General features: G+C 36.8%; 1 protein-coding gene across 3 annotated transcripts in view; it reads right to left on the bottom strand.

Annotated features, from left to right (window-relative positions):
* Positions 1–27,765, bottom strand: part of LOC107472853 (putative disease resistance protein At3g14460) — a 209,571-nt gene that overhangs the window by 55,334 nt on the left and 126,472 nt on the right. Inside the window, exon 4 of one of the 3 annotated variants that reach the window (XM_052257189.1) lies at positions 1–151. The exons of the other annotated variants lie outside the window; for them this stretch is intronic. Coding sequence (XP_052113149.1) covers positions 1–151 — 151 coding nt within the window. The remainder of the gene's footprint in view (positions 152–27,765) is intronic. 3 annotated transcript variants of the gene reach the window in all.

Genomic DNA, 27,765 nt, shown 5'->3' with positions numbered 1-27,765 from the left:
TCAGAATCTGTATCAGAAAAGTTTTTGACTTGAATGGTGGGGATGTGGGAAATTTTGGGCCAGATTAGTTGATGCTTGTTCTTGCAGTGTTCTCCCAGCAAACCACAACGATAAACGTCAAGTAGCAAGAGAGAGGGAGGCAGCTTTTCTCCTTCCATATTCTTCAGCTTGTGGCAGCATGAAATGTGCAATTGTTGAAGGGAGGTGAGGCGGAGAAGCTCGTTGCACTCCAATGTCTCCAGATCATAGAACCAGCATATCTCAAGAGTGGTAAGGGAGGGAAGGTGAGGCAGCGAACCCACCTCTGGGTATGACTTTATGTTCTTACACCCATCACCATAAATTTTGAGACGAGTGAGGGCGCGCAAGTTGGCCATCCATGATAGATCCCTCATTTGTTGCTCGCAATTTCCCCAACCAAGTGATTTCACGTTAGGCGGAAAACCACCCTCTGCCAAGCTGTAAATGTTTGGGCAACCATATATCTGGAGAGAGTGTAAACTTGGGAGTAGACTATTCATGTCACGTGGTAATGCCTCCAACTTATCACAATATGCGACTTGAAGATGAGTCAAGTTGGGTGCAGCCAGTCCTTCTCCTGCAAATGACACTAATTTGGGGCAATGAGAGATGAAGAGACGTTGAAGAGCAGCGTGTGGTGGCTTTGACATTAAGACTGATTCCAGATTCCAACACTTTATTATCTCCAAATACTTGAGATTGGGAAAGACATCCAACGACAGGGACGTCAGTGATGAACACTTTGAGATCTTTATTTGTTGGAGGCAACTTAGATGGTTGATGCTGATCATTGCCTTAAATGCAGACTCCTTCACAGATTCGCATATCGAAGTTGATAAAGTATCCCCATCAAGAAACATGAACTTGGTGTGCCGTTCTATAAAGTAGTGGCCTATACTTAGTTTGCGAACATTGGAAACATCCGACAAAGAAGAAACTATTCTGAAGAATACCTGATTAAGCATCTCTTCCTTCAACATTCGACATTTTGTTATTTGAAGACTCCTAAGCTGAGGAAAAGCTTTTGAGTCAGGTAAGTGCCACTCCTCCCAACACGGCATGTTATAAAACTCCAAAGTCTCCAGTGAGGGAAACGGTGCAATATGCGAAGAATGATGATCTCCTTCATTCTTGTAAAACTCCTCCCCAATACTCCTCACCTGATCCAAACCTTCAATGTGCAGGGACTTAAGAGATGGCAGCTGTCCAAGTGAAGGCAGCATGCAGCAATTCTTGCAACACTTTAGAGATACACTTGTCATGTTTTGGTAGGAACAGTTCCCCAACCAATCTGGAAATATTGTACCCTTGTATCCCTCGATTTTCAACTCTTTCAACCCATTCTGCGGTTGCAAGTTATCGAGGATGTCTCTTTCTTTTTGTGTACTTGAAACCAAATCATCACCTGAAGACCATTTCAAACATAATTTGTCAATGTGCTTCTTATCCATTATCTTTGCCCTCTTTGCTTCTTTCACATCAACAATATTCTCCAACTTCTTAATCCCAACGGATCCATGAAGATTTACCAGCCCTCCTAACTCCTGGATTCCATTGTCTTCGTGCTTGCCCACAACAAAATAACTTAAAACGTGCAACTGATTCAATTTGCTCATTTTTCTGGGCATTTCTTCCAAAGCAGTTCCTCTAATATCAAGATGCCGCAAACTCACAAGATTATGAAAACCACTAGGCAGCGAAGTTAGCTCATAACAATGACGCAACTTCAATGTTTGCAAATTACACAAGCTGCACAAAGACTCGGGTAATGTCTCTATATCAGTACAAGAGAGATCCAGGTGGCGCAGATGGATCAATTCTCCAACTGAATTAGGCACCTCATCAAGTTCTGTAAGGGATAAAACTCTCAAGTATTTACACTTTGATAATATGTCACATGTTGCCGCTTCAATGTTGCAGTTGGGAGATGAGAAATCGCCAAACAATAATAATGTTCTCAAAGTTTCTACTTTAGAAATAGAATTATAAAGTTTTGAGCTACAATGACTTAAATCTACAAACAAATGCCGAGTCTGAATCCTTATCTCCTCCTCTTCACCAAGTTCTTCTGAGTTGCAATAGAAATCTCCAGCAAGGAATATTGCTAAATCATGCAACAGATCATGCATCACAAAATAATCATCACCGTCTTTAATATTCGTGAAAAATAATCTGGAAGTTAGTTCATCAAAACACTCACAACCAACTTCTTCTAAACTCTCTCCTCTCTTTGGTGGTGGTAAAAGATCTTCTGCTATCCACATAAGGATTAATTTATCTTTCTCAAATTTATAATTCTTGGGAAATAAAGCACAATAAACAAAACAACCCTTTAAATATAGAGGAAGATGGAAGTAACTTATCAGTAAAGCTGGAATAATCTTACTCTTCTCCACTGAAAATCCCCAAATATGACTCATTAGTATCTTGTTCCATTCCTCAACATCATGCTTTGTACGTAGCAAGCGACCAAGTGTTTCTGCAGCTAATGGCAAGCCATCACACTTCTTGACAATATTTCTGCCTATTTCTTCAAGTGCTGCTGTCCCATTTGATTCGGGAAAAGATGCATTTTCTGCAAACACTGGCCAACAATATTCCTCGGACAACTTCTTGAGAAAATAAGGGCGACAATTTTGAACTGCGGAAGCAACATTTTCCTCCCGAGTAGTCAGAAGAACAATACTTCCCTTATTCCCATTTTGTTGGAAAGGGGTCAGAAAATTACTCCATTTGTCACCATCATCACTCCATACATCATCAAGAACAATAAAAAACTTCTTATTCTTCAATTCTCCTTTCAAAGCAATGTGAAGTGAATTGAAATCATCGAGACTATAAGTACCTCCATGGATCTGCTTTATGACATTCCTTGTAGTCTCAACAGCATCAAACTTCTCCGAAATGCAAACCCATGCTTTCAGATCAAATCCCTTCATGAACTCATCCTCATTGTTGTACAGCCATTGGGCTAAAGTTGTTTTACCAACCCCACCTATGCCAACAATAGCGATCACAGACATGTGATGCTCATTGTTGTCCTTCAGCATCTTGACTAAGGCCTTCTGGTCATCCTCCCTGCCATACACATTCCCTCTCACAAGAGAACTGGATGGAGTCCTCCATGATGAGCCACCAGTGGGAATCTTTTCAAGACCAAGGAAATCTTTTTGTTTTCCAAGATCCTCTATTCTTCTAACTACCCCTTCCATCTTCTCTACCATGTCATCCCTATCTCGGTTGATGAAGAAGCTATGAGACCACCAGGAAGAACTTTCCTCCTTTTGTGTGGCAGCTTTGGCGAGGACAGTGTCGAGCAAGTCCTCAGCACAGTAAACAGCATTCCTGAGATTATCGAGCCACTTCTTCACCGATGGATTGCCAAACTGCTTCATCTCAGCATCAGCAACAAGAGCTTCAGCACCCAACAGAGCAGTCTCCAGCCTTTGAATCAAGTCAGAGCCAAGCTTCTTTCCCAGGGCCAACTTGACAGCATCAGTTGTAAGGAGCCTGTCAAAGACAACGTTAATGAAGCCAGAAAGAAAAGCTCCACTAACAAGTGCAGCAGCCATGATATGATCTCAACAAGTGATAGGAAATTTAGATATGAAGGAGAGTAAAAAATGCAACGCTTGCAGGCTTTGTAACCGAACTGTGTGTTGGTATATCAAAGCTTACAGTGAAGATGAAGAAGCAGTTGTCAATAATTTGTTGGCAACAAGACAAAGATAATTAACCATACAGGGGTCTGAGGTCCTAATAATTAAATATTGGTGTCCTTTGTGGGACAGTCTTGCTAGCTCTCTATTAATTTGATGTATTTGATTGTTATTTTGGAATGCAGAAGGTGCATACAAAGTAATTTTCATTTTTGCCATTAACTTCTCTATTGTTACCTTTAATTTTTTCCATGTGATTGTGATGAGTTTGGAAAACTCCAAATTAATTTTTGTGATGAACAAACATTATTAAAAATATTTAAATTGCAAATTATTAGTTCAATCTTCATGAATTGTATGCTAACTAATAATTTTGTAATGCAGGATATTAATTGGGCCGAAAATAAAAAAAACATGCAGCAAGCCCAGTTTGAATAAAGATTATTCAGCAAATGGTTTGGTTTGGGCCAGTCTTATACTTGCAAGCCCAAAAATGTATTGTTGGTGTTTAACCAACTTGCATGATCCGAATCCAATATGCATCAGGAAAGCAAATGCTTTTATTTGGGCCAAGAACAATCCTTATTGCAACCAAGCCCAAAATTATTAATGCTTCCATGCATTAACCGAATCCATGAAGCTTCCAACGGATTCCATTGCTTGCTAAAAATGGATTTCAAACTTAATTAATGCTATTGGAAACATAAGAAAGAGAGAGAAGATTGATTTGATGGCTGCTATAATGATACACGCTACTCTAAGCTAGGGAAGTGGGACTTTTAATTTCATTTCATTATTACCCATTAGTTTGAGTTTTAACTTCTCTCTTCTCTCTCATCTCTTTCTTTCTTTCTTCGGTTAATACACAGGAAGCCATGGAAGCTACTTGGAGCTACCATAAGGAAAGAAAAGCAAAGCTAAAGACCATCGAGTTGATGGCACGAAAAGGAAAAAGAAAAGTATGATGTGGCTGAGATTATCACCTAATCTGGTAAGATTTGGTGAGGTAATCTCGGATCCTTCATACCCAAAAAGAAGGATGAAGATTTGGCCAGCAAGGAAGATCCTTGGAGGCATGGCTTGTCTTTGATTCTGATCAACCACCACAGGGAGTAGCTAGAGTGGCAAAGTGATGGTTGAAGGCAGAGATCAAAGCAGAAGAAGTCATCATCATCATGAAGCATCAAGGGCCAGAAATCCATCTTGGAGAGGAAGCCAAGGATGGAGCGCTCGGATTGATGAAGAGTGGTGACCAAGGAAGGACTAGAGGTATTTGCATGTTGGTTTTTGCATGAGTTACCTCTTCTCTCTGTATGGCCGAACCGGCTGTGTTTTGAAGGAAAGGAAGCTGAGCTCGGGTTTGTGTTTCAACCGTGAAGGCTTCACTTCTCTATAAAAGAGGTGAACAGTCATGGTTTGATTCAAGGAAAAGGAGTAAGATTTGAGAGTGCAAGGCACAGAGTTCTCAGAGCTACCTAAGCTAGCAGTTCTTCTTCTCCTTCAAATGTTTTCTGTTTAATTTTGTCATGTCTTGAGTCTCATGGAAAAAGGCAAACAGTGAGGTTTGTATGAAAAAGCCATAGAGCGGAAAAAGGCAGAGAGTGCAAAATTAAAAGAAAAAGCCATAGATGTCTTAGAGTTCCTTTGTACATCTGTGTTGTGTTTCATGATTCTGTGGAAATTCCCTTGTAAGTTGGGTTAGCACTTTACAAGTTGTAATCTGGAGGATTATAGTGAAATTCCATCATTGTTGTGATGGAGACTGGATGTAGGCTGCACTGCACTTAGCAGCTGAACCAGGATATATCTGGGTGTTATTTTCTCTCTCTCTCTCCTACTTCACTTCTGTTGTTTTTATTCAAGATGCAACTTCAAAAATGTCTCATGCCAAGTGACGAGACAAAATGAAAATGTCTCGTGACTAGGGACGAGATAAAACAGAAAAGTCTCATCTAAAGTCCAGCAAGTGTTAGCAAGCAAAAAGGGGTTAAGATTCAACCCCCCCTTCTCTTAGCCACTGAAACCATCAATTGGTATCAGAGCTTGGTCTCAAAGAGATCAAGCTTTGCAGCTTGGAGTAAAGATCCTAATGGCGGAAAACAGTGGTGCAAATGTGGTGTCTTATAATCTGACAGAAGGACAATCAAGCAACAGACCTCCTCTTTTCAATGGGAAAAATTATACCTATTGGAAGGAGAGGATGAAGATATTTGTACAAGCTGTAGATTACAGACTTTGGAAGATCATCTTGGAAGGTCCTAAATTTCCGACTACCACAAATGCTCAAGGAGTAACCTCCCTTAAACCGGAAGCAAGCTGGACCGAGGAAGATAGGAAGAAGGTGGAGTTAAATGCCAAGGCAACCAATCTGCTCAATTGTGCTATCAGCTTTGAGGAGTACCGACGAGTATCACGATGCACAACGGCAAAGGAAATCTGGGACAAGTTGCAAATCACTCATGAAGGAACTACCATTGTAAAAAAGACTCGGACAGACATGTTAAACAGGGAATATGAAATGTTTACAATGAAGGAAGGAGAGTCCATCGATGAACTGTTCGAACGGTTCAATGCCATCACTATTGGCTTAAATGCTCTTGGAATCACACATTCAGAATCTGTGCTAGTGAGAAGAGTGTTGAGGTGTCTCACAAAAGAGTGGGAAACAAAAGCCCTAATCATTTCTGATAGTAGTAACTTAGATTCCATGACACTTGATGATTTGAGAGGAAACTTACTTGCTTTTGAAAACTCCTATTTGAAAAAGGATTCAAAAAAGAAAGGAATTGCATTTACTTCTGTGACTAACCCTCTGGATGATGAATCCAGTGATAACTCTTCTGAAAATGAGTTTGTGTTGTTTGCAAAAAAATTCAGGAAAATGGCAAAGCTCAAAGGCAAAGGCGGCAGCTCAAGAAGGACAAGAAAGGATCTTAGCAAGGTAACCTGTTTCAACTGCAAGGAAATGGGGCACTTCAAATCTGACTGTCCCAAGTTGAAGAAGGAAGAAAAGCCAAGAAAAGGAAAGAAGAAAGGACTAATGGCTTCATGGGAAGAGTTGGAAAATGACTCAGATGATGATGATGAAAAATCAGAAACCAAGTCCCAACAGTGCCTTATGGCAGATCATGTAAATCAGGTAGTCTTTCATAACCCTAACACTGAAGATCTTCATCTTATGATAGACCACCTTTCTGAAAAAATAAGATGCTTTTTGCTGGAAAATCAAGAACTCGAACAACAAGTCACCATTCTTCAAGCTGAAAACAGTTTTCTAAAAGAAAAAGTGAGAGAGGCCGAAACTGTTTGTGATCTTGTTGAAGAGAATAAGCAGTTAAGAGCCCAAATTAAAAGTTGTGAAAGTGACCATTCAGTTCTTGCATATGTGAATTGTTTTAAGCAAAATGAAGAGTTGCTTAAAGAGGTTAACAGACTTAAAGAAGACTTAGCCAAGTTCACCCAAAGTTCTGAAAATTTAAATCAAATCTTGGCTAGTCAAAAACCTCTTTATGATAAAGCTGGGTTGGGTTTTTATAAATCTGAAAAATCACATTTTGAAAACATTGCTTCATCTTCAAATGATGCAAAGTATCAAGACCCAACTTGTTTTAACAAAACAGCAACTCCAAGATTTTGTAGACTATGCAATCGGAATGGACACTTTCCCATCCAATGTTTCTTTGGTGAAAGAATGATTGGTGACAAAGTTTGTAAAGTTGTTTTTGATTACAATGGCTTAGGACATAGAAGATGGTTTAACGTTAAAGGATCCAAAAAGATTTGGATACCTAAGGGTTCTTAAGCATTGTTTTGCAGGTGTGCCTAGCATCCAAAAGAAAAGAGAACACATGGTACATGGATAGCGGATGCTCTAGGCATATAACCGGAAAGACAGCCTTCTTCATAAAGCTTGATGAATATGATGGAGGATTTGTCACATTCGGTGATGATGCAAAAGGAAAAATAGTTGCTGTTGGGAAAATGGGTAAAAATCTCTCATCTTGTATAAATGATGTCCTTCTTGTACATGGTTTGAAACATAACTTGCTTAGTGTTAGTCAATTGTGTGATTTGGGTTTTGAAGTTATTTTCAAGAAATTTGTTTGCTTAGTGGTGTGTGAGAAAACTGGGGATGTTTTATTTGAAGCTAAAAGATGTAATAATGTGCATGGATTAACTCTTGAGGATTTAAAAGAACAAAATGTAACATGCTTTACATCTTTTGAATCTGAAAAATGGCTTTGGCATAGAAAGTTGGGACATGCTAGCATGTACCAAATTTCTAAGCTAGTCAAAAAGAATTTGGTTAGAGGAATTCCAAACATCAAGTTTGACAAAGATCTTACTTGTGATGCATGTCAATTGGGCAAGCAAGTAAAATCCTCTTTTAAATCAAAAGATGGAATCTCAACCAAAAGGCCATTAGAAATGTTGCATATTGATCTTTTTGGTCCTACTAGAACTCAAAGTTTAGGAGGTAAACACTATTGTCTTGTGGTGGTAGATGATTACTCTAGATTTGGTTAGGTACTTTTCCTTGCTCATAAGAATGATGCATTTTATGCCTTCTCCACCCTTTGTAAGAAAATTCAAAATGAAAAAGATTTGAAAATTGCCTATTTGAGAAGTGATCACGGAAGAGAGTTTGAAAATCAAGATTTTGAAAAATTCTGTGATGACTTAGGGATTTCTCATAATTTTTCATGCCCTAGAACACCCCAACAAAATGGGGTGGTTGAAAGAAGGAATCGAAGCCTTCAAGAAATGACTAGGGCCATGCTATGTGAGAATTAAATTCCTAAATTTTTATGGACTGAAGCTGTGAACACAGCATGTTATATTTTGAATAGAACAATCATTAGAAAAGGGTTAAAGAAAACTCCTTATGAGCTATGGAAAGGAACCCCTCCAAATCTTAAGTACTTTCATATTTTTGGATGTAAATGCTTTGTACTTAACAATAAAGAAAACCTTGGAAGATTTGATCCAAAATCCTATGAAGGAATGTTTGTTGGATATTCCACCACAAGCAAGGCCTATAGAGTTTATCTCAAAGAGCATAGGACCATAGAGGAATCCATACATGTTACCTTTTGTGATTCTAACTTAATTCCCAGTATTGTAAAGGATAATGATTCAGATTGTGAAGAGGATGGAACCAGTAAAGAAAATTCCAAAACTATGGAAAATGAAGAATCTGTCAGCCCTGTTTTATCTCGTCAGATTGAAGAAGAAACTTCCATTTTGTCTCCTGAGCAGACACGAGAAACTGAAACAGTGAGACCATCAGAAGATCATCAAAGCACAACACCTGTCCGAAAGCCTAGAGAATGGAAATCCATGAGAGGTTATCCTCATAACTTCATCATTGGTGATCCTTCTCAAGGCATATCCACAAGATCCTCCACCAAAAGGCAAACCGAACCTAGCAATTTTGCTCTCTTGTCACAAATGGAGCCCAACAATGTCAAACAAGCTCTTGAAGATCCATCATGGGTCAAGGCCATGCAAGAGGAACTAGCTCAATTTGACAAGAATGAGGTTTGGACATTAGTACCTCATCCGGATGGTAAGAAGGTAACGGGTACTAAGTGGGTATTTAAAAACAAACTTGGTGAGGATGGACAAGTTGTTCGTAACAAGGCTAGATTAGTGGCCCAAGGTTACAATCAAGAAGAGGGAATTGATTTTGATGAGTCTTTTGCTCCGGTAGCTAGAATGGAAGCAATTAGGTTGCTTCTTGCCTATGCTGCCCATAAGGGTTTTAAAATGTTTCAAATGGATGTTAAATGTGCTTTTCTTAATGGCTTTATTGATAGAGAAGTGTATGTGGCTCAACCCCCCGGTTTTGAACATAAAGATTTTCCTAATCATGTTTTTAAACTTTCAAAGGCTCTTTATGGCCTTAGACAAGCCCCTAGAGCTTGGTATGAAAGGCTTAGTGCCTTCTTATTAGAAAATCATTTTCAAAGGGGAACCACCGACACTACTTTGTTCATTAAAGTTTCTAATGATGATATCCTTCTTGTTCAAGTTTATGTGGATGATATTGTGTTTGGATCGGCCAATGAATCCTTGTGTGAAGAGTTTGGAAAACTCATGACTAGTGAGTTTGAGATGAGTTTAATGGGAGAGCTTACTTTCTTCCTTGGCCTCCAAATTAAACAAACTCTTAGTGGTACATTTATTCACCAAGGCAAGTATGCAAAAGAATTGATAAAGAAATTTGGCTTAGAGAATTCCAAATCAATGGGAACACCAATGCATCCTAATACTAAACTTGATAAAGATGATGATGGCCTAGATGTGGATGAGACACGGTATAGAGGAATGATTGGTTCACTAATGTATCTTACATCCTCTAGACCAGATATTGTTCAAAGTGTGGGTGTATGTTCAAGATTTCAATCTCACCCAAAAGAATCCCATTTAACGGCTGTTAAACGCATCATTAGGTACATTAAGGGAACATGTGATTATGGTTTATGGTATCCAAAATCTGATGACTTTTGTGCAGTAGGGTTTTGTGATGCAGATTATGCGGGAGATCGAGTGGATAGAAGGAGTACTTCGGGCATGTGTTGCTTCCTTGGAAGCTCGCTCAACATGTGGTCAAGCAAGAAACAAGCCACAGTGGCTCTATCCACAGCTGAAGCTGAATATATATCCGCATCTGCTTGTTGTTCGCAATTAATTTGGTTAAAAACTCAATTGGAGGATTACAAATTAAAGATCAATAGCATACCCTTATTTTGTGATAACATGAGTGCAATAAATATTTCAAAAAATCCTGTTTTGCACTCAAGAACAAAGCACATTGAAATTAAATATCATTTCATTAGAGAACATGTGCAAAAGGGTACTATTGATATTCAATTTGTAAAATCTGAAGAACAACTTGCTGATATTTTTACAAAACCCCTCTGTGAAGATAGATTCTGTTTGTTAAGAAAAAGTTTGGGAATGATTGATTTAAATAATGTTGAGAATTTGTGAATTTTTGATACTGTCCAGTTTTATCTCGTAGGAATGGATGAGATAAAAACAAGGCGTGATGGAGGAGCTTTGATTCAGGGGGAGGCTGCGCAGACTTAGCGTCTAATGGGCCCACATAATCAAGTTTGACTCCTCATTGAATTTTTAATGATTCCTCACTTTATGATGATCAAATCTTTTGAGTGTCATTTCATATCTCATTGGAAGTAGTTAACATCAAATCAAATCTTTCTCTCTCCAACTAATCCCTTGATTCAAGGAATCTTCTTTTCAAATTCTTGGGAAACCGCCTTGGTTAATAACCGCACATAATGACCATTAACCACTCCCATCATCTCTCTCCAATCAACATTTAATGCTCCCTTAACCTCCCTCCAATTCTCACCTTCGGCCAACCTTTCTTCTTCCACCCCCATTGTCTCTCTCCATAATGAAAAAGAAAACCGCCTCAAGAAAAAGTGGAAGAATCAATCTCTCTCAAAAACCGTTCACTCCACAAACACATACTCATATTCACATTCACTCTACATCTTCTTCCTCTCCCTCTCAATCGGTCAAGCAACCACCCACCATGAGAAAGAAGATTGCTCACAAGAGTTCTGGCCGTGGCAAAAACAAGGAGCCCAGTGTTGATGAAGAGTCGTCTCAGACCTCACCCGTTCCTTCTCCACCGCCGCGATCACCAAAAAAGGCAACCCCACACACATCAGGAAAAAGCTCTCAGAAGCCCAAAGGTTTCGTGTTGCATGAAACCAGGGAACCAGCAAATCTTGAGTCACTGGAGTTCAAGAACAGGTTTCACAAGCCTCATTCTCATTTTGATCCATCCAGATTCCTGACATGTGCATTTTATGAATTTCATCAAGAAATTCTGGAAAAGAGGCATATCTGTCTTTCCTACCTGGTGAACCTTGATTATCTGTCAACGAAGGGAATTATCTTGCAACCTATGTTTGATAACCTCAAGTGGACCCCTCTGCTACACATTCACAAAATGGTATACCCAAAACTGGTTCGGCAATTTTATGCGAACCTCAGAATGATTGATGGTGCTCTCCATTCTTATGTGAAACGTGTGCATATGGTTCTGAACTCGGAAACCCTGGGTGCTGCCCTCGGGTACACGGACGAGGGACCAAAGGTATACATGAATGACAAATGGGATGATCATGTTGGGATAACTTACAAGCAGGTTCTCAGCCATATTTGTGCAAACATGTCTAGATTAGATGGCACGGTCCCTACTCATAAAGCTCTTGGACCAACAAATTCATTGCTGCATCGCATCATTACCCACATTTTAACTCCACAGAGTGGTTCTCACAATAGGGTAACTGTATCTGATTCTTTAATCATTTTTGCCCTTGTTACTTCTACTCCTATTTCATTTGATTATCTTATGATCAGACATATGTGGGACTGTGTGAGAAGTACCAAAAAGGCAAATTTGCCTTATGGAATGTTTCTCACGTGTATTTTTGAGTACTATAAGGTAGATTTAACAAATGAGTCTGTGGAGAACAAAACTTCCATGATCAAAGGTGGTGGCGCGGTAAAAGGAACAAAGAGCAAGAAACCAATGCCAATGGACAGTGACATTGAAAGCCAGTTTGAATCCTCTAAAGCCACTGAGTCCACAAGGGAAATCCTAACCGAATTCTCCAATATGTCCACTCTCATGATTCAATTCCATAGAGCTGCTCGAAAGCTAGCCTATGAAAATGAACGTGCCTGGGGCAGATGCAAAGAGCGAGTGGGTATGATGCTGGAAAATTTGGAAAAGGATCTGGGCGCTGGCAGTGATGAAGATGCCGCAGATTCTGATTACAATTTGTCTGATGATTAATGTTTTTTTTATTTTACTTGATATTGGCTCAAGTAGGCTCAATCCTTTTTGTATGAGCGTAACTACAAACTCCCTGCTCTGTGATACTCTGAAACACTCATGTTATTTTGTTGCCTTGTTACTATGTTTATCCTGTGGTATTCTTCATATTTTGTGCAGGTGCCCCCCATGATGACAAAAGGGGGAGGAAAATAAGTTTCCAAAATTGAAATAGGAAACAAAGAAAAACAGGGGATGAGAAAGGAGATAGGAACAGGGAGATAGGAACAGGGATGAAATTTTCAAAATTGAAAATTCATGATCTCCCTTGTTCAAAAAATGCCTATTAGTTGCTAATAATATTTGCACTGTTCCAACTGCATTTGGTTTATCATGTTTAGTTAATTCTGATTTGGCATCTGGTTTATAATTATGCTTGATGACTGGCTGTTGATTAATTATTGATAGGCTTATTGGTTTGAAAATGTATTTTTGGCAGTTCCTTTAAATTGTATAAAGCATCAAAAACTGCCTTATTTTGCTCTACAAATATTTTCCTTCATGTTACTTTATTCTGATATGTTGAACAGGAAAATGTTTGAATTTTTTGAAGTTTGTAATTTTTGTTTTGAGCAGAAAATCAATTATGATAACAAATAAGTTTTGATTATCACCAAACTCTGCTCATAGATCAAGCATTCAACATTTTCAAATAAATATGTTGAATAACATTGTTATTTTGGAGCTTGATTAAAATGTTACAGGTTTTATTCTTCCCTTGGTATGGTAGCACATATTAAGGGGGAGCCATGTGACACTTTGAAAGGGAAGAAATTCGATCCTCAAAGGGAGTACTTGTACTCTAATATTTAATCTCTTTCCATTTCAATTTTAATAATGTTTGTCATAAAGGGGGAGATTGATGAGTTTGGAAAACTCCAAATTAATTTTTGTGATGAACAAACATTATTAAAAATATTTAAATTGCAAATTATTAGTTCAATCTTCATGAATTGTATGCTAACTAATAATTTTGTAATGCAGGATATTAATTGGGCCGAAAATAAAAAAAACATGCAGCAAGCCCAGTTTGAATAAAGATTATTCAGCAAATGGTTTGGTTTGGGCCAGTCTTATACTTGCAAGCCCAAAAATGTATTGTTGGTGTTTAACCAACTTGCATGATCCGAATCCAATATGTATCAGGAAAGCAAATGCTTTTATTTGGGCCAAGAACAATCCTTATTGCAACCAAGCCCAAAATTATTAATGCTTCCATGCATTAACCGAATCCATGAAGCTTCCAACGGATTCCATTGCTTGCTAAGAATGGATTTCAAACTTAATTAATGCATTGGAAACATAAGAAAGAGAGAGAAGATTGATTTGATGGCTGCTATAATGATACACGCTACTCTAAGCTAGGGAAGTGGGACTTTTAATTTCATTTCATTATTACCCATTAGTTTGAGTTTTAACTTCTCTCTTCTCTCTCATCTCTTTCTTTCTTTCTTCGGTTAATACACAGGAAGCCATGGAAGCTACTTGGAGCTACCATAAGGAAAGAAAAGCAAAGCTAAAGACCATCGAGTTGATGGCACGAAAAGGAAAAAGAAAAGTATGATGTGGCTGAGATTATCACCTAATCTGGTAAGATTTGGTGAGGTAATCTCGGATCCTTCATACCCAAAAAGAAGGATGAAGATTTGGCCAGCAAGGAAGATCCTTGGAGGCATGGCTTGTCTTTGATTCTGATCAACCACCACAGGGAGTAGCTAGAGTGGCGAAGTGATGGTTGAAGGCAGAGATCAAAGCAGAAGAAGTCATCATCATCATGAAGCATCAAGGGCCAGAAATCCATCTTGGAGAGGAAGCCAAGGATGGAGCGCTCGGATTGATGAAGAGTGGTGACCAAGGAAGGACTAGAGGTATTTGCATGTTGGTTTTTGCATGAGTTACCTCTTCTCTCTGTATGGCCGAACCGGTTTTTGTTGAAGGGAAGAAACTGAGCTCGGGTTTTGGGTCTCAACTATGAAGGCTTCACTTCTCTATAAAAGAGGTGAACAGTCATGGTTTGATTCAAGGAAAAGGAGTAAGATTTGAGAGTGCAAGGCACAGAGTTCTCAGAGCTACCTAAGCTAGCAGTTCTTCTTCTCCTTCAATGTTTTCTGTTTTGTAATTTTTCTGTTTAATTTTGTCATGTCTTGAGTGGATTATAGTGAAATTCCATCATTGTTGTGATGGAGACTGGATGTAGGCTGCACTGCACTTAGCAGCTGAACCAGGATATATCTGGGTGTTATTTTCTCTCTCTCTCTCCTACTTCACTTCTATTGTTTTTATTCAAGATGCAACTTCAAAAATGTCTCATGCCAAGTGACGAGACAAAATGAAAATGTCTCGTGACTAGGGACGAGATAAAACAGAAAAGTCTCATCTAAAGTCCAGCAAGTGTTAGCAAGCAAAAAGGGGCTAAGATTCAACCCCCCCTTCTCTTAGCCACTGAAACCATCAGATTGAAAACTTATTCTTTAATTTTGTATAATGTGATATGATAAGAGCTACTCCTGCCAATAATTCAGGTTGAGGCTAGAGGACATTGACTTCAAGTCGTCCCAGCTGGCTCACACTAACTTTAGTCCTTCATTCTACTTTATTTCTTGCAGGTAACATAAATGCATCTTGGGGTTACTTTCAATTTTCAACTAACGTGTTATGGGACCGGGTTCAATAGTACTACCATACTAATCTCTCTCAAATGCATCAAATCGGAGTAGTTATGCTAATATTAGTTACTAGTCACCACTCAGTACTATATTAAGAGTTATGTATTTCTTATACAAAGATGAAAAAAACATAACAAACTAAAGAAGTCTAAAATAATTATTTCTTATACAAGCTAATAATGCATGCAATGAAATGAATTTGTAGTAAACAGCAAGGTAGTTGAGATTGAAATTGAATTATAAATTAAACATGTAAGATGTAAAACCGTAACTAGATTTAAATAAAAAAATCTTTTGATTTTATAGAAATTTTTAAAATTTATTGGCTTATCCAAAATTGTAATATTAAAAGATTTTAAGAATTAGATTTAAATTTTGTAGTAATGTCTCAGTCTCATACTTATGTTTTTAATTCATGAAAGACTCAACGAAATTGCAAGTTGAGGAAGGTTTCAACTTTGTACGAGCAAGGCAATAATACCGTTTTCTGCAACTTTTATCAGTGATTGAGAGTTTGAGACACTCATGATTATTTCTTTTTTACTTCTTATTTCTTTCTACACAAAAAAAAGGGTCTCTCTTTGAGAGATAAACCTCACTTTAATTGTTAAACTAGAATGAGACCTGCGCAGGTAAATTAATAATAGTATATAATAAATATTAAAATGGTTATGTTTTGTAAAATTAAATTAAATATGGGTAAACTAAAGTTAAATTTAAAAGGTATTTTGTTTAAAATAATTTGTAGTATAAAAGATTTAGATGTTGGAATTGTACAAAGTGATATTTTTATTTGGTGGTTTGATTTTTGTATTTGTTTTAGTTGATGAACTTAGTCTTATTATGTGGCGCTCGTCCTCCTTCTTCTTTATTGGTTATTGTTAGAGTTGTTGCTTTCTTCTTTTTGTCGTAGATTCTTGTGTTTTTTATGAATGATTGAGTTGTAGCACTTTCTATTGTGTTGTTTGTTCCATCTTTGCATATATGTTGTCTTGAATTTGTATGGTTTTCTTTCTCCTTAATCTCTTGACGTGCATGCAGTTTTCCAATGACATCTACAATAAAAAGAACAAAAAATGTGTAGAATTTTTTTTAAATAAGTTATTTTTAATAAAAATAATTGAAATAGTATAAAGTGAAATTACCTGTTAATATTTTTTTTACCAACTCTATCAGACAATATCTCATGTGATGTAAATTTAAAATAGTGTTAAAAATGTTCAAAATTGAATCTTTAATTTCTTTCACAACAGTTATGAGTAAAAAGTTTACTTTTATTGTGCCTTTAATTGGTCTATACAAATTATTTGCATCTTCTATTTTTAAATTTTTTATAATATAGACTTTTCCTTCTTATAACAAATATTTGAATTTGTTCATCATATTTCTCTTCACAATTACATGAAGAGATGTTCCCTACGGTGTTAGTAAATCATAGTTAATAATTAATTAAAAAAACTAACTACATTTTTTTAAGTTATTAGAAAAGAAATAATGAATAGCATATTGAAAGAAGTATAATTTTAACGATATTAAAATACAATTATATATAAAGTATTATAAAATAATATAAAAAGTAAAAATAATTAAAGTATTTTTTTCGTAAATTCAATTTAAAAATACAATAAATATGTTTGTTTTGTACATTTTTATCCAATATAATTATTTCTAAACAAAGAGACTCTTCTTCATTTATGGGTTTTAATGTTTTTCATAGACGAACCACGCAAATTTTGATAAACCAATTTTCATGTATTTCTATTGTATATTTTTTTGTATATTTTATTTTTTTTATTTAGAAATAATAGTTGATTTGGCAAAAATTGAGTGGTCAGATACTAAAATTTTTCCAAATAAGCAATGTTACTGACATGGCATTAGTAAAAGAAGAAAAATGTCTTAACAATAATGTGGGTAATCTTATCCATCTATTTTTGTATATTAAGAATAAATAAGAGTATTGGAAGCTATATAGTCCTCCATAGTGTAAAATCCGGGCTACGCCTAGATCAAACACTATTCCATTATAAAATTTATTGATATTAATAATTATTATTTTTAATTTAAAAAAGTCTTTATATATAAAAATTTATTCTACCTTAAATATGTTACTATTATATAATCCAAAAAAAAAATTAAAACTTTAATAAAAGTAGTGTATATTCTAATCACAAAAAATAAATACTAACTAAATAATATTTATTTATATTATTAGTCTCTAGTGTATATCTTGTGCTACTCGAAATCATGTATTTAATTTATTTTATTATATTTATGTATAGTTTGTTTATAAAAAGACTAATATATATTTATTAAAAAAATTAAATTACTTAGTATACAAAAAAAATTAAATCATTAATCCCTTTTGTTATATTGATGTTTAATTCAGTTAATAATTTTTTTCAAATGGTAACCTTTAAAATACATTGTAACTAAATTTTGAAAATAGATAAATTAACTATTATAAAAAAGTAAAATTAACTATTATAAAAGAGGTTAATATTTTAATAAAAAATAATTATATTAATTAAAATATTAATTATAAAAAATACTAATTATAAAAAAATAGTGAAGCAGTGAAAAACAAATAATTTTAATGCGATCCAATGCAATCTTCACATGTTCTTTGAATCTCTACCTATTTGATAGTTGATCATTTTTATTAACATTTAAATTTTTCTTATTATATATATAATTTGTTACAAATTTTTTCATATTCATAAGTTACAATGATTTCATAAGTATTTTGTGAGTTAAATAATATTTAATTATTTATTTTACCAACCTAAAAGAGTATTTATTTCTTTTAAAATAAAATCTTAAAATTCTATCTTTTAAAACCAATTTATACTACATCAGACAAACTTTTATAATTCGTACCATCTAAAATAAAATATTTATATTAAAAAATTATTTGATTAAATATTGTTTAGACTAAAAAATATTTAAAAAAATGTTTGTTAAAATCTGTTTCATTGATTTTTTTTCTTTAGACGAATTAGACATTATTATTATGTATTAATATATTCTACTTAACTATAGTAAACTTAGATCCAATGTAAACGATCTTTGTTATTTAGGCATATTCTTATACATAAGTTAAATATGATTTCAATGTTGTCAGTTACACACAAAATTTTAACACTACATATTCTTAAAATCTGTAATTATAAATAATATATTTTTAATATTTAAACCATGAAAATAAAATCTATTTTCTAAATATATCATTTTATTGTAAAAAATAAATTTAAAAGATAATACAAAAAAAATATAAATTATATTCTCTTAATAAAATTCACTTTAATGTAATTTTAATTGACATTATTTAAAAATATTTATTTTTTCAATGCCCTATAAAAAAATATTCCAACACAAATTATATGACAATAAATTTTTTTAACCATAATTGATTTTATAAAATCATATTTATACCAACATCTTAAAATACTTTTACATACATAATTAGGGCAATTTACCCATATAAATAAATTTGGTGAAAGTTTTACTCAAATACACAAAACAGATATCCCTTACGTGATTGTGCATTTTACACTTCTATGTAAACCGTGGTAAGCTACCACGGTTTCTGATTATAACATAAACCGTAGCAAGCTACCAGGGATTATGCTGTTTGTGGTTTGTGTATAAACCGTGGCAAGCTCCCACGGTTTACGAAGAGAGAAAGATAAGCATAAACCATGGCAAGCTCCCACGGTTTATGAAGATTGCGACGTGAACGTAAACAGCTATGGGTTACCACGGTTTACGTGTGAGTGCCTATAAATACATAATTCGCTAAAGCTTTTCACGGATCATTTGTGACACAAAGCCAAATTTGGGGGTTGTTGGTTTGAGAGAATCTGTGAAAAGTAAAGAAGGTTGGAAAGAGGTTTAGTTGGTGGAGCATGGAGGATGAAGATCGCTTGTACCGATTAAATGGCGTCGCTCACGTGGCTGGATACATCGACGCTGAGGTTAGTTATTATGATTATTATTAATATTCTTATTATTACTATTTATGTAAATATTGATATTATTATGGTTATTGTTAGTAAAATTATTTTTTTTTTCATTTAATTTTTGTTGTTATTGTGAGTGCATAGTATTAGTAGTTTTATTGTTATTATTATTATTGTTGTCCTCGTTTCTGATAATGGTAGTTATTATTGTTATTCTTAGATTTTGTTAGAATTGGACCGCTTATTATTATAATCACTGTTATTGCTATAATTAGGGAATTAAGAAAAACAATGTGAGGCTTGTAATAATTTTTTATAAATTACGTCTGATGTTATTAGTAATGGTCGTATGTTAAGGAATTTTGTTGCCCACATTTTGCAGCCTGCTAGGGTGATTAGCGGCGTTAGGAGACAACAGAATATGCCCTTACACGACCGGATTATACCCTACCTGGAGACAGCGGGCTTGTATCATTTGGCTAGGCTGAACAGCCAGTGGTTCTGGGTTGATGAGCCTCTCCTTAGTGCATTTATTGAACGGTGGCGTCCTGAGACTCACACCTTCCATATGCCCTTTGGTGAGTGCAGTATTACTTTGCAAGATGTGGCATATCAGCTAGGTTTGCCGATCGATGGTGAGCCCGTCAGCGGGTGCCTGACTGAGTTTGAGAATCTGATGGAGCATGGTAGACCAGCATGGGTATGGTTCCGCGAGTTGTTTGGGGAGTTACCTCCGCAGAGTAAAGTAAAGCAGATGACAGTGTGCTACACATGGTTCCATGAGAGGTTCCGGGTTCTCCCACCAGATGCTACTGATGAGACCGTGCGTATATACGCACGTGCTTATATTCTGATGTTATTGTCGTCTCAGCTGTTTGCGGACAAAAATGCAAACCGGGTCCACCTTCGTTGGTTGCCTTATTTGGCATCGTTGGACGACTTGGGCAGATATAGCTGGGGTTCGGCTGCACTGGCCTGGTTGTATAGATGTCTTTGTCGTGGGACGAACAGAAACGTTGTTAACTTGGCCGGGCCGCTACAGCTTCTACAGTCTTGGATTTTCTGGAGGTTTCCCACGTTGAGGCCTAGTGGGTTTGATGTATTCGGGTTTTCTCTTGCCTCCAGGTACGGTTTATTATTTTCGGTTCACAAGTTGTTCAACATCATGTGTTATTTCTAGTTATGACATGATTTCAATTAAAATTGTAGGTGGGCTACGTTTCTGCCGAGGAACGATCCAGGGGATCAAAGATTAGTGTCTGCACGCCTTTCCTTGGATCGATTGCGTGTCCACGATGTGAGTCATTTAGTTATTGCTCTTAGTTTCAGTGGTTTATGTTAAGTGTTGTGGTCTGACGAAACCCTTACTATTTCGATACAGTTTGTGTGGGAGCCTTATTCTTCTGCCGAGGTTGGTGCTGTTATTCACCCGGAGATACTAGCTGACGAGCACCGTAGGCTATGGACGGCTGTCACTAGCCTGATATATTTTGCTGCGATTGAGTGGCATCAGGTCGACCGGGTTCTATCGCAGTTTGGCGGTCTTCAGCATCTCCCTGAGCCAGCTCTGAACATAGATTGGCTACATGCGAAGGATGGCAGGGGTGGGGACAGGTGGTTCCTCACGTATTATTGGGAGTGGCATCAGCATTGGGAGAACCGGCTTCATTCAGTCATCTGGGTCGATCGAGTCCTTGATCCCGGTCCATCATCAGACTACCTGGAGTGGTGGTGCCATGTGGCGCACAGATTCCTATCCCCAGATGTTGCATTTCAGGATCCTAGGCTGATTGTGTTGACTGAGGAGGCTCGTCACAGAGGGTCGTCGTAGGCACCTCCTAGAGTGCACGTTTACGACAGACCAGATAACAGGTGAGCCGATCGGCGTCGGCGTATAGGCACCCGTACCACGGATCGAGAGTGGCGAGAGCTGACTGACCGTTTGGAGGAGGACATCCCTAGAGCTGATCATGGAGATGCGGCGGATTATCGTGTTCCTCGACGTAGAGGCAGACGACAGGCAGGGCGGGACGGCCGTGGAGGGGCTCGAGGTAGAGTACCTTCCGTTGATGATCAGGGCACTCAGCATGGTGTTGGTGAGGATGTAGTTGGTTCAGCCTCAGCTATGGATCAGCCGACCTACGATGTGGGTAGTAGCTCTCAGCTCTTTGGGAATGTCGCCCCACATGCGTTTGCTGGGTATACCACCGCGGCTGTTGGGATGGACATCGATGATCCTATTACTGAGTCAGAGTTCTATAGGGATATAGCAGACATGCTCATGGATGATGATGGACCCATTATAGGCCACAGATGCCTGACGACCAGTCCCAGTTTGCTGATCCGCAGCCACAGACTGACGATGTTCTTCCTCAGTTGGCCGTTGACCTCAACGAGCCTGCAGCATCTCCGACTGACCCATGGATCCCATTAGGAGGGACCCCAGCCTCAGCATTCAGCGCCGTTCCCGCACAGCCATCAGGACCAGCGGCAGAGCAGAGACCTAGGAGGGTGAGGTGTCCTCCATTGTATGGCACCGGAGGTCACCTGCTCGGTCAGTTCGACGATGATGACAGTGACACCATTGAGGATTCTGATTAGTTATGTCATATTGTCATGTCCGGTAGGAACTATATTAGTTTATGTTCTTCGCATGCTATTTAGCCTTATGTATTCAGACTTCTGTAATTTATTATCTGCCATGTATTTGATAGTTAAAAAGGTTTGAGAATTGTCTAATATGTTATCTGCTATGTATTTGATAGTTTAAGCGGTTTGAGCTTCTATTATATACATGTATTCTGTCACAATTATCATGCGCAGTCTAAATGATACCACATTGATGCAATCAAACATCTAAAAATAAATGGTTTAGAATTAAAATTCCCCCTTCATAAACCGTGGGAGCTTGCCACGGTTTATGTTTATCTTTCTCTCTTCGTAAACCGTGGGAACTTGCCACGGTTTACACACAAACCACAAACATCATAATCCGTGGTAGCTTGCCACGGTTTATGTTATAATTAGAAACCGTGGTAGCTTACCACGATTTACATAGAAGTGTTAAATGCACAATTACATAAGGGATATCTATTTTGTGTATTTGAGGAAAGCTTTCAACAAATTTATTTATTTGAGTAAATTGCCCACATAATTAATTTTGTATGATGTGATGTGATGAGGAGCTGCTCCTGCCAATAATTCAGGTTCAGGCTAGAGGACATTGACTTCAAGTCGTCCCAGCTGGCTCACACTAACTTTAGTCCTTGATTCTACTTTATTTCTTGTAGGCAACATAAATGCATCTTAGGGTAAGTTTCAATTTTCAACCAACGTGTTATGTTATGAGACCGGGTTCAATAGTACTACCATACTAATCTCCCTCAAATACATCAAATGGAAGTAGTTAAGCTAATATTAGTTACTAGTCACCACTCAGTACTATATTAAGAGTTATGTATTTCGTATACAAAGATGAAAGAAACATAACAAACTAAAGAAGTCTAAAATAATTATTTCTTATACAAGCTAATAATGCATGCAATGAAACGAATTTGTAGTGAACAGCAAGGTAGTTGAGATTGAAATTGAAGAATAAATTAAACATGTAAAATGTAAAACCGTAACTGGATTTAAATCGAAAAATCATTTGATATTATAAAAATTTTTAAAATTTATTGGCTTATCCAAAATTGTAATATTAAAAGATTTTAAGAATTGGATTAAAATTTTGTAGTAATGTCTCAGTCTCATACTTGTGTTTTTAACTCATGAAAGACTCGACGAAATTGCAAGTTGAGGAAGGTTTCAACTTTGTACGAGCAAGGCAATAGTACGGTTTTCTACAACTTTTATCAGTGATTGAGTGAGAGTTTGAGACACTCATGATTATTTCTTTTTTACTTGTTATTTCTTTCTACACAAAAAAAGGGGATCTCTTTGAGAGATAAACTACACTTTAAATTGTTAAATAAGAGTGTTGGAAGCTATATAGTCCTCCATAATGTAAAATTTTGAAGAGAATATATAATGGCTATAGGATCATGACCTATTTTCTGTTTTCTGAAGTACTATTTTAATAGGTTTGAGCCATTCCCTTACGGTTATTACTGGTTCAATTCAGAAATTAAAAAAAGAAGACCTACTGGTATAGAATTGCAAGTTGAGGAAGCTTTTAACTGTTGCACGAACAAAATTTAGACATGTGCATGTTGTAAAGAACTATAGATAATTACAGCATTAGGCGCTCATGATGATTCCTTTATTGGAATATTTAGAGAAATACATTATCATGTAATTATATGGAGTTTAAAACCAAGAGTACTTTCCAAAGAAATTAAAGTGGTATATGCATGCTACATTGTTACATAACTAACTCTTCAAATTTTTCTTCTGGTGTTATCACTGATTCCTTAGTAACAAGACACAGTATCGGTAGTAACCTAGAAAATTCATAGCAGTGGAGTGCTTATTTGGCTTTGCTCTAACTTTTCATTCTTTAAATCCTTTCTTGCAAATGGTGTTGTTTTCGTGTCACCGACGGACACTATATAAAACTAGGAATATTTTGGTACTGAGGGTTTCAGTGGCTAAGAGAAGGGGGGTTGAATCTTAGCCCCTTTTCACTTGCTGATATTTGCTGAACTTTAGAGAAAGCTTTTCTGTTTTTAGCTCGTCCCTAGGCACGAGACATTTTCATTTTGTCTCGTCATTTGACACAAGACATTTTTGATGTTTCATCTTGAACAGTAAAAACAGAATTGAAGTAGGAAGACAGAGAAGAGAACTCCCAGATATATCCTGGTTCAGCTGCTAAGTGCAGTGCAGCCTACATCCAGTCTCCATCACAACAATGATGGAATTTCACTATAATCAACCAGATTACAACTTGTAAAGTGCTAACCCAACTTACAAGGGGATTCCCACAGAATCATGAAACACAACACAGATGTACAAAGGAACTCTAAGACATCTATGGCTTTTTCTTTTAATTTTGCACTCTCTGCCTTTTTCCGCTCTATGGCTTTTTCTTACAAACCTCACTGTTTGCCTTTTTCCATGAGACTCAAGACATGACAAAATTAAACAGAAAAATACTAAACAGAAAACATTGAAGGAGAAGAGAACTGCTAGCTTAGGTAGCTCTGAGAACTCTGTGCCTTGCACTCTCAAATCTTACTCCTTGAATCAAACCATGACTGTTCACCTCTTTTATAGAGAAGTGAAGCCTTCACAGTTGAAATACAAACCCGAGCTCAGCCTCTTTTCCTTCAACAAAAACCGGTTCGGCCACCCAGAGAGAAAAGGTAACTCATGCAAAAACCAACATGCAAATACCTCTAGTCCTTCCTTGGTCATCACTCTTCATCAACCCGAGCGCTCCATCCTTGGCTTGATCTCCAAGATGGATTTCTGGCCCTTGATGCTTCATGATGATGATGACTTCATCTGCTTCAATCTCTGCCTTCAACCATCACTTCGCCACTCTAGCTACTCCCTGTGGTGGTTGAGCAGAATCAAAGACAAGCCACGCCTCCAAGATCTTCCTTGCTGGCCGAATCTTCATTTTGAACAATAATCAATGAACAAAGAGAGAGAGAGTAAAAGTTAATTCAAGTTTCCCACTTCCCTTTGTTGAGTAGCGTGTACTGTCATAATAGCCATCAAATCAATCTTCTCTCTCTTTCTTATGTTTCCAATGCATTAATTAAATTTGAAATCCTTCATAATAATGAAGTGGAATCCGTTGGAAGCATTTAGGCATTTCATTTGCTTCATGGATTCGAATAAGGCATGGAAACATTCATCAACATTGGGCTTGGTTGCAACAAGGATTATTCTTGGCCCAAATAAAAGCATTTGCTTTCCTGATGCATATTGGATTCGGATCATACAAGTTGGTTATACACCAACAATATATTTTTGGGCTTGCAAGTATAAGACTGGCCCAAACCAAATCAGCTTTAATAAAAACCATTTGTATTAATGCTGAATAATCTTTAATCAAACTGGGCTTGCTGTATGTTTTTATTTTTGGCCCAATTAATAACCTGCATTACAAAATTATTAGTTAGCATATAATTTATGAAGATTGAACTAATAATTTTGCAATTAAATATTTGTAATAATGTTTGTTCATCACAAAAATTAATTTGGAGTTTTCCAAACTCATCAATCTCCCCCTTGATGACAAACATTATTAAAATTGAAATGGAAAGAAACTAAAGAATAGAGTACAAGTACTCCCTTTGAGAATTGAATTTCTTCCCTTTCAAAATGTAACATGGTTCCCCCTTAATATGTGCTATTTTTACCAAGGGAAGCATAAACCTGTAACATTTTAATCAAGCTCCAAAAATAACAATGTTGTTCAACATATTTATTTGAGAATGTTGAATGCTTGATTTATGAGCAGAGTTTGGTGATAATCAAAACTCATTTGTTATCATAATTGATTTTCTGCTCAAACAAAAAATTACAAACTTCAAAAAAATCAAACATTTTTCTGTTCAACATATCAGAGCAAAATAACATGAAGGAAAATATTTGTAGAGCAAAATAAGGCAGTTTTTTTATATTTTATACAATTTACAGGAACTGCCAAAAATATATTTTCAAACCAATAAGTCTATCAATGATTAATCAACAGTCAGGCATAGAAAATCAATCATAATTATAAACCAGATGCCAAATCAGAATTAACTAAACATGATATCCTAAATGCAGTTTGAACAATGCAAATATTATCATCAACTAATACGCATTTTTCGAACTAGGGAGATCATGAATTTTCAATTTTGAAAATTTCATCCCTGTTCTTATCCTTCTTATCCTCTGTTTTTCTTTGGTTCCTATTTCAATTTTGGAAACTTATTTTCCTCCCCCTTTTGTCATCATGGGGGCACCTGCACAAAATATGAGGAATACCACAAAATAACCATAACAAAGTAACAACAACAGATAACAGGAGTGTATCACAGAGCAGGGAGTTTTAAGTTACGCTCATACAAAAAACAGATTGAGCCTAATAGAGCCAATATCAAGTAACAGAAAAAAGTCATTAATCATCAGACAAATTGTAATCAGAGTCTGCAGCATCTTCTTCACTGCCAGCGCCCAGATCCTTTTCCAAATTTTCCAGCATCATACCCACTCGCTCTTTACATCTCCCCCAGGCACGTTCATTTTCATAGGCTAGCTTTCAAGCAGCTCTATGGAATTGAATCATGAGAGTGGACATATTAGAAAATTCGGTGAGGATTTCCCTTGTTGACTCAGTTGCTTTAGAAGATTCAAACTGGCTTTCAATGTCACTGTCCATTGGCATTGGTTTCTTGCTCTTTGTTCCTTTTACCGCACCACCACCTTTGATCATGGAAATTTTGTTCTCCACAGACTCATTTGTTAAATCTACCTTATAGTACTCAAAAATACACGTGAGAAACATTCCATAAGGTAAATTAGCTTTTTTGGTACTTCTTACACAGTCCCACATATGTCTGATCATAAGATAAGCAAATGAAATAGGAGTAGAAGTAACAAGGGCAAAAATTATTAAGGAATCAGATACAGTTACCCTATTGTGAGAACCACTCTGTGGAGTTAAAATGTGGGTAATGATGCGATGCAGCAATGAGTTGGTTGGTCCAAGAGCTTTATGAGTAGGGACCGTGCCATCTAATCCAGACATGTTTGCACAAATATGAGAGAGAACCTGCTTGTAAGTTATCCCAACATGATCATTCCATTTGTCATCCATGTATACCCTTGGTCCCTCGTCTGTGTACCCAAGGGCGGCACTGATGGTTTCCGTGTTCAGAACCATATGCACCCGTTTCACATAAGAGTGAAGAGCACCATCAATCATTCTGAGATTCGCATAAAATTGCCTAACCAATTTTGGGTATACCATTTTGTGAGTGTGTAGCAGTGGAGTCCACTTGAGGTTATCAAACAGGGGTTGCAAAATAATTCCTTTAGTTGACAGTTGATCAAGATTCACCAGGTAGGAAAGACAGATATGCCTCTTTTCCAGAATTTCTTGATGGAATTCATAAAATGCACATGTCAGAAATCTGGATGGATCAAAGTGAGAATGAGGCTTGTGAAACCTGTTCTTGAACTCCAGTGACTCAAGATTTGCTGGTTCCCTGGTTTCATGCAACACGAAACCTTTGGGCTTCTGAGAGCTTTTTCCTGATGTGTGTGGTGTTGCCTTTTTTGGTGATCGCGGCGGTGGAGAAGGAACAGGTGAGGTCTGAGACGACTCTTCATCAACACTGGGCTCCTTGTTTTTGCCACGGCCAGAACTCTTGTGAGCAATCTTCTTTCTCATGGTGGATGTTTGCTTGACAGATTGAGAAGGAGAGGAAGAAGATGTAGAGTGAATGTGAATATGAGTGTGTGTTTGTGGAGTGAACGGTTTTTGAGAGAGATTGATTCTTCCACTCTTTCTTGATGCAGTTTTCTTTTTCATTATGGAGAGAGAGATAATGGGGGTGGAAGAAGAAAGGTTGGCCGAAGGAGGGAGGTTAAGGAAGCATTAAATGTTGATTGGAGAGAGATGATGGGAGTGG

This window comes from Arachis duranensis, chromosome 2 (genome assembly GCF_000817695.3).
Source record: "Arachis duranensis cultivar V14167 chromosome 2, aradu.V14167.gnm2.J7QH, whole genome shotgun sequence".
Lineage (NCBI taxonomy): Eukaryota > Viridiplantae > Streptophyta > Magnoliopsida > Fabales > Fabaceae > Arachis > Arachis duranensis.
Note: the sequence above shows the minus strand (reverse complement) of the source record. Positions and strands in the feature narration are given on the sequence as shown.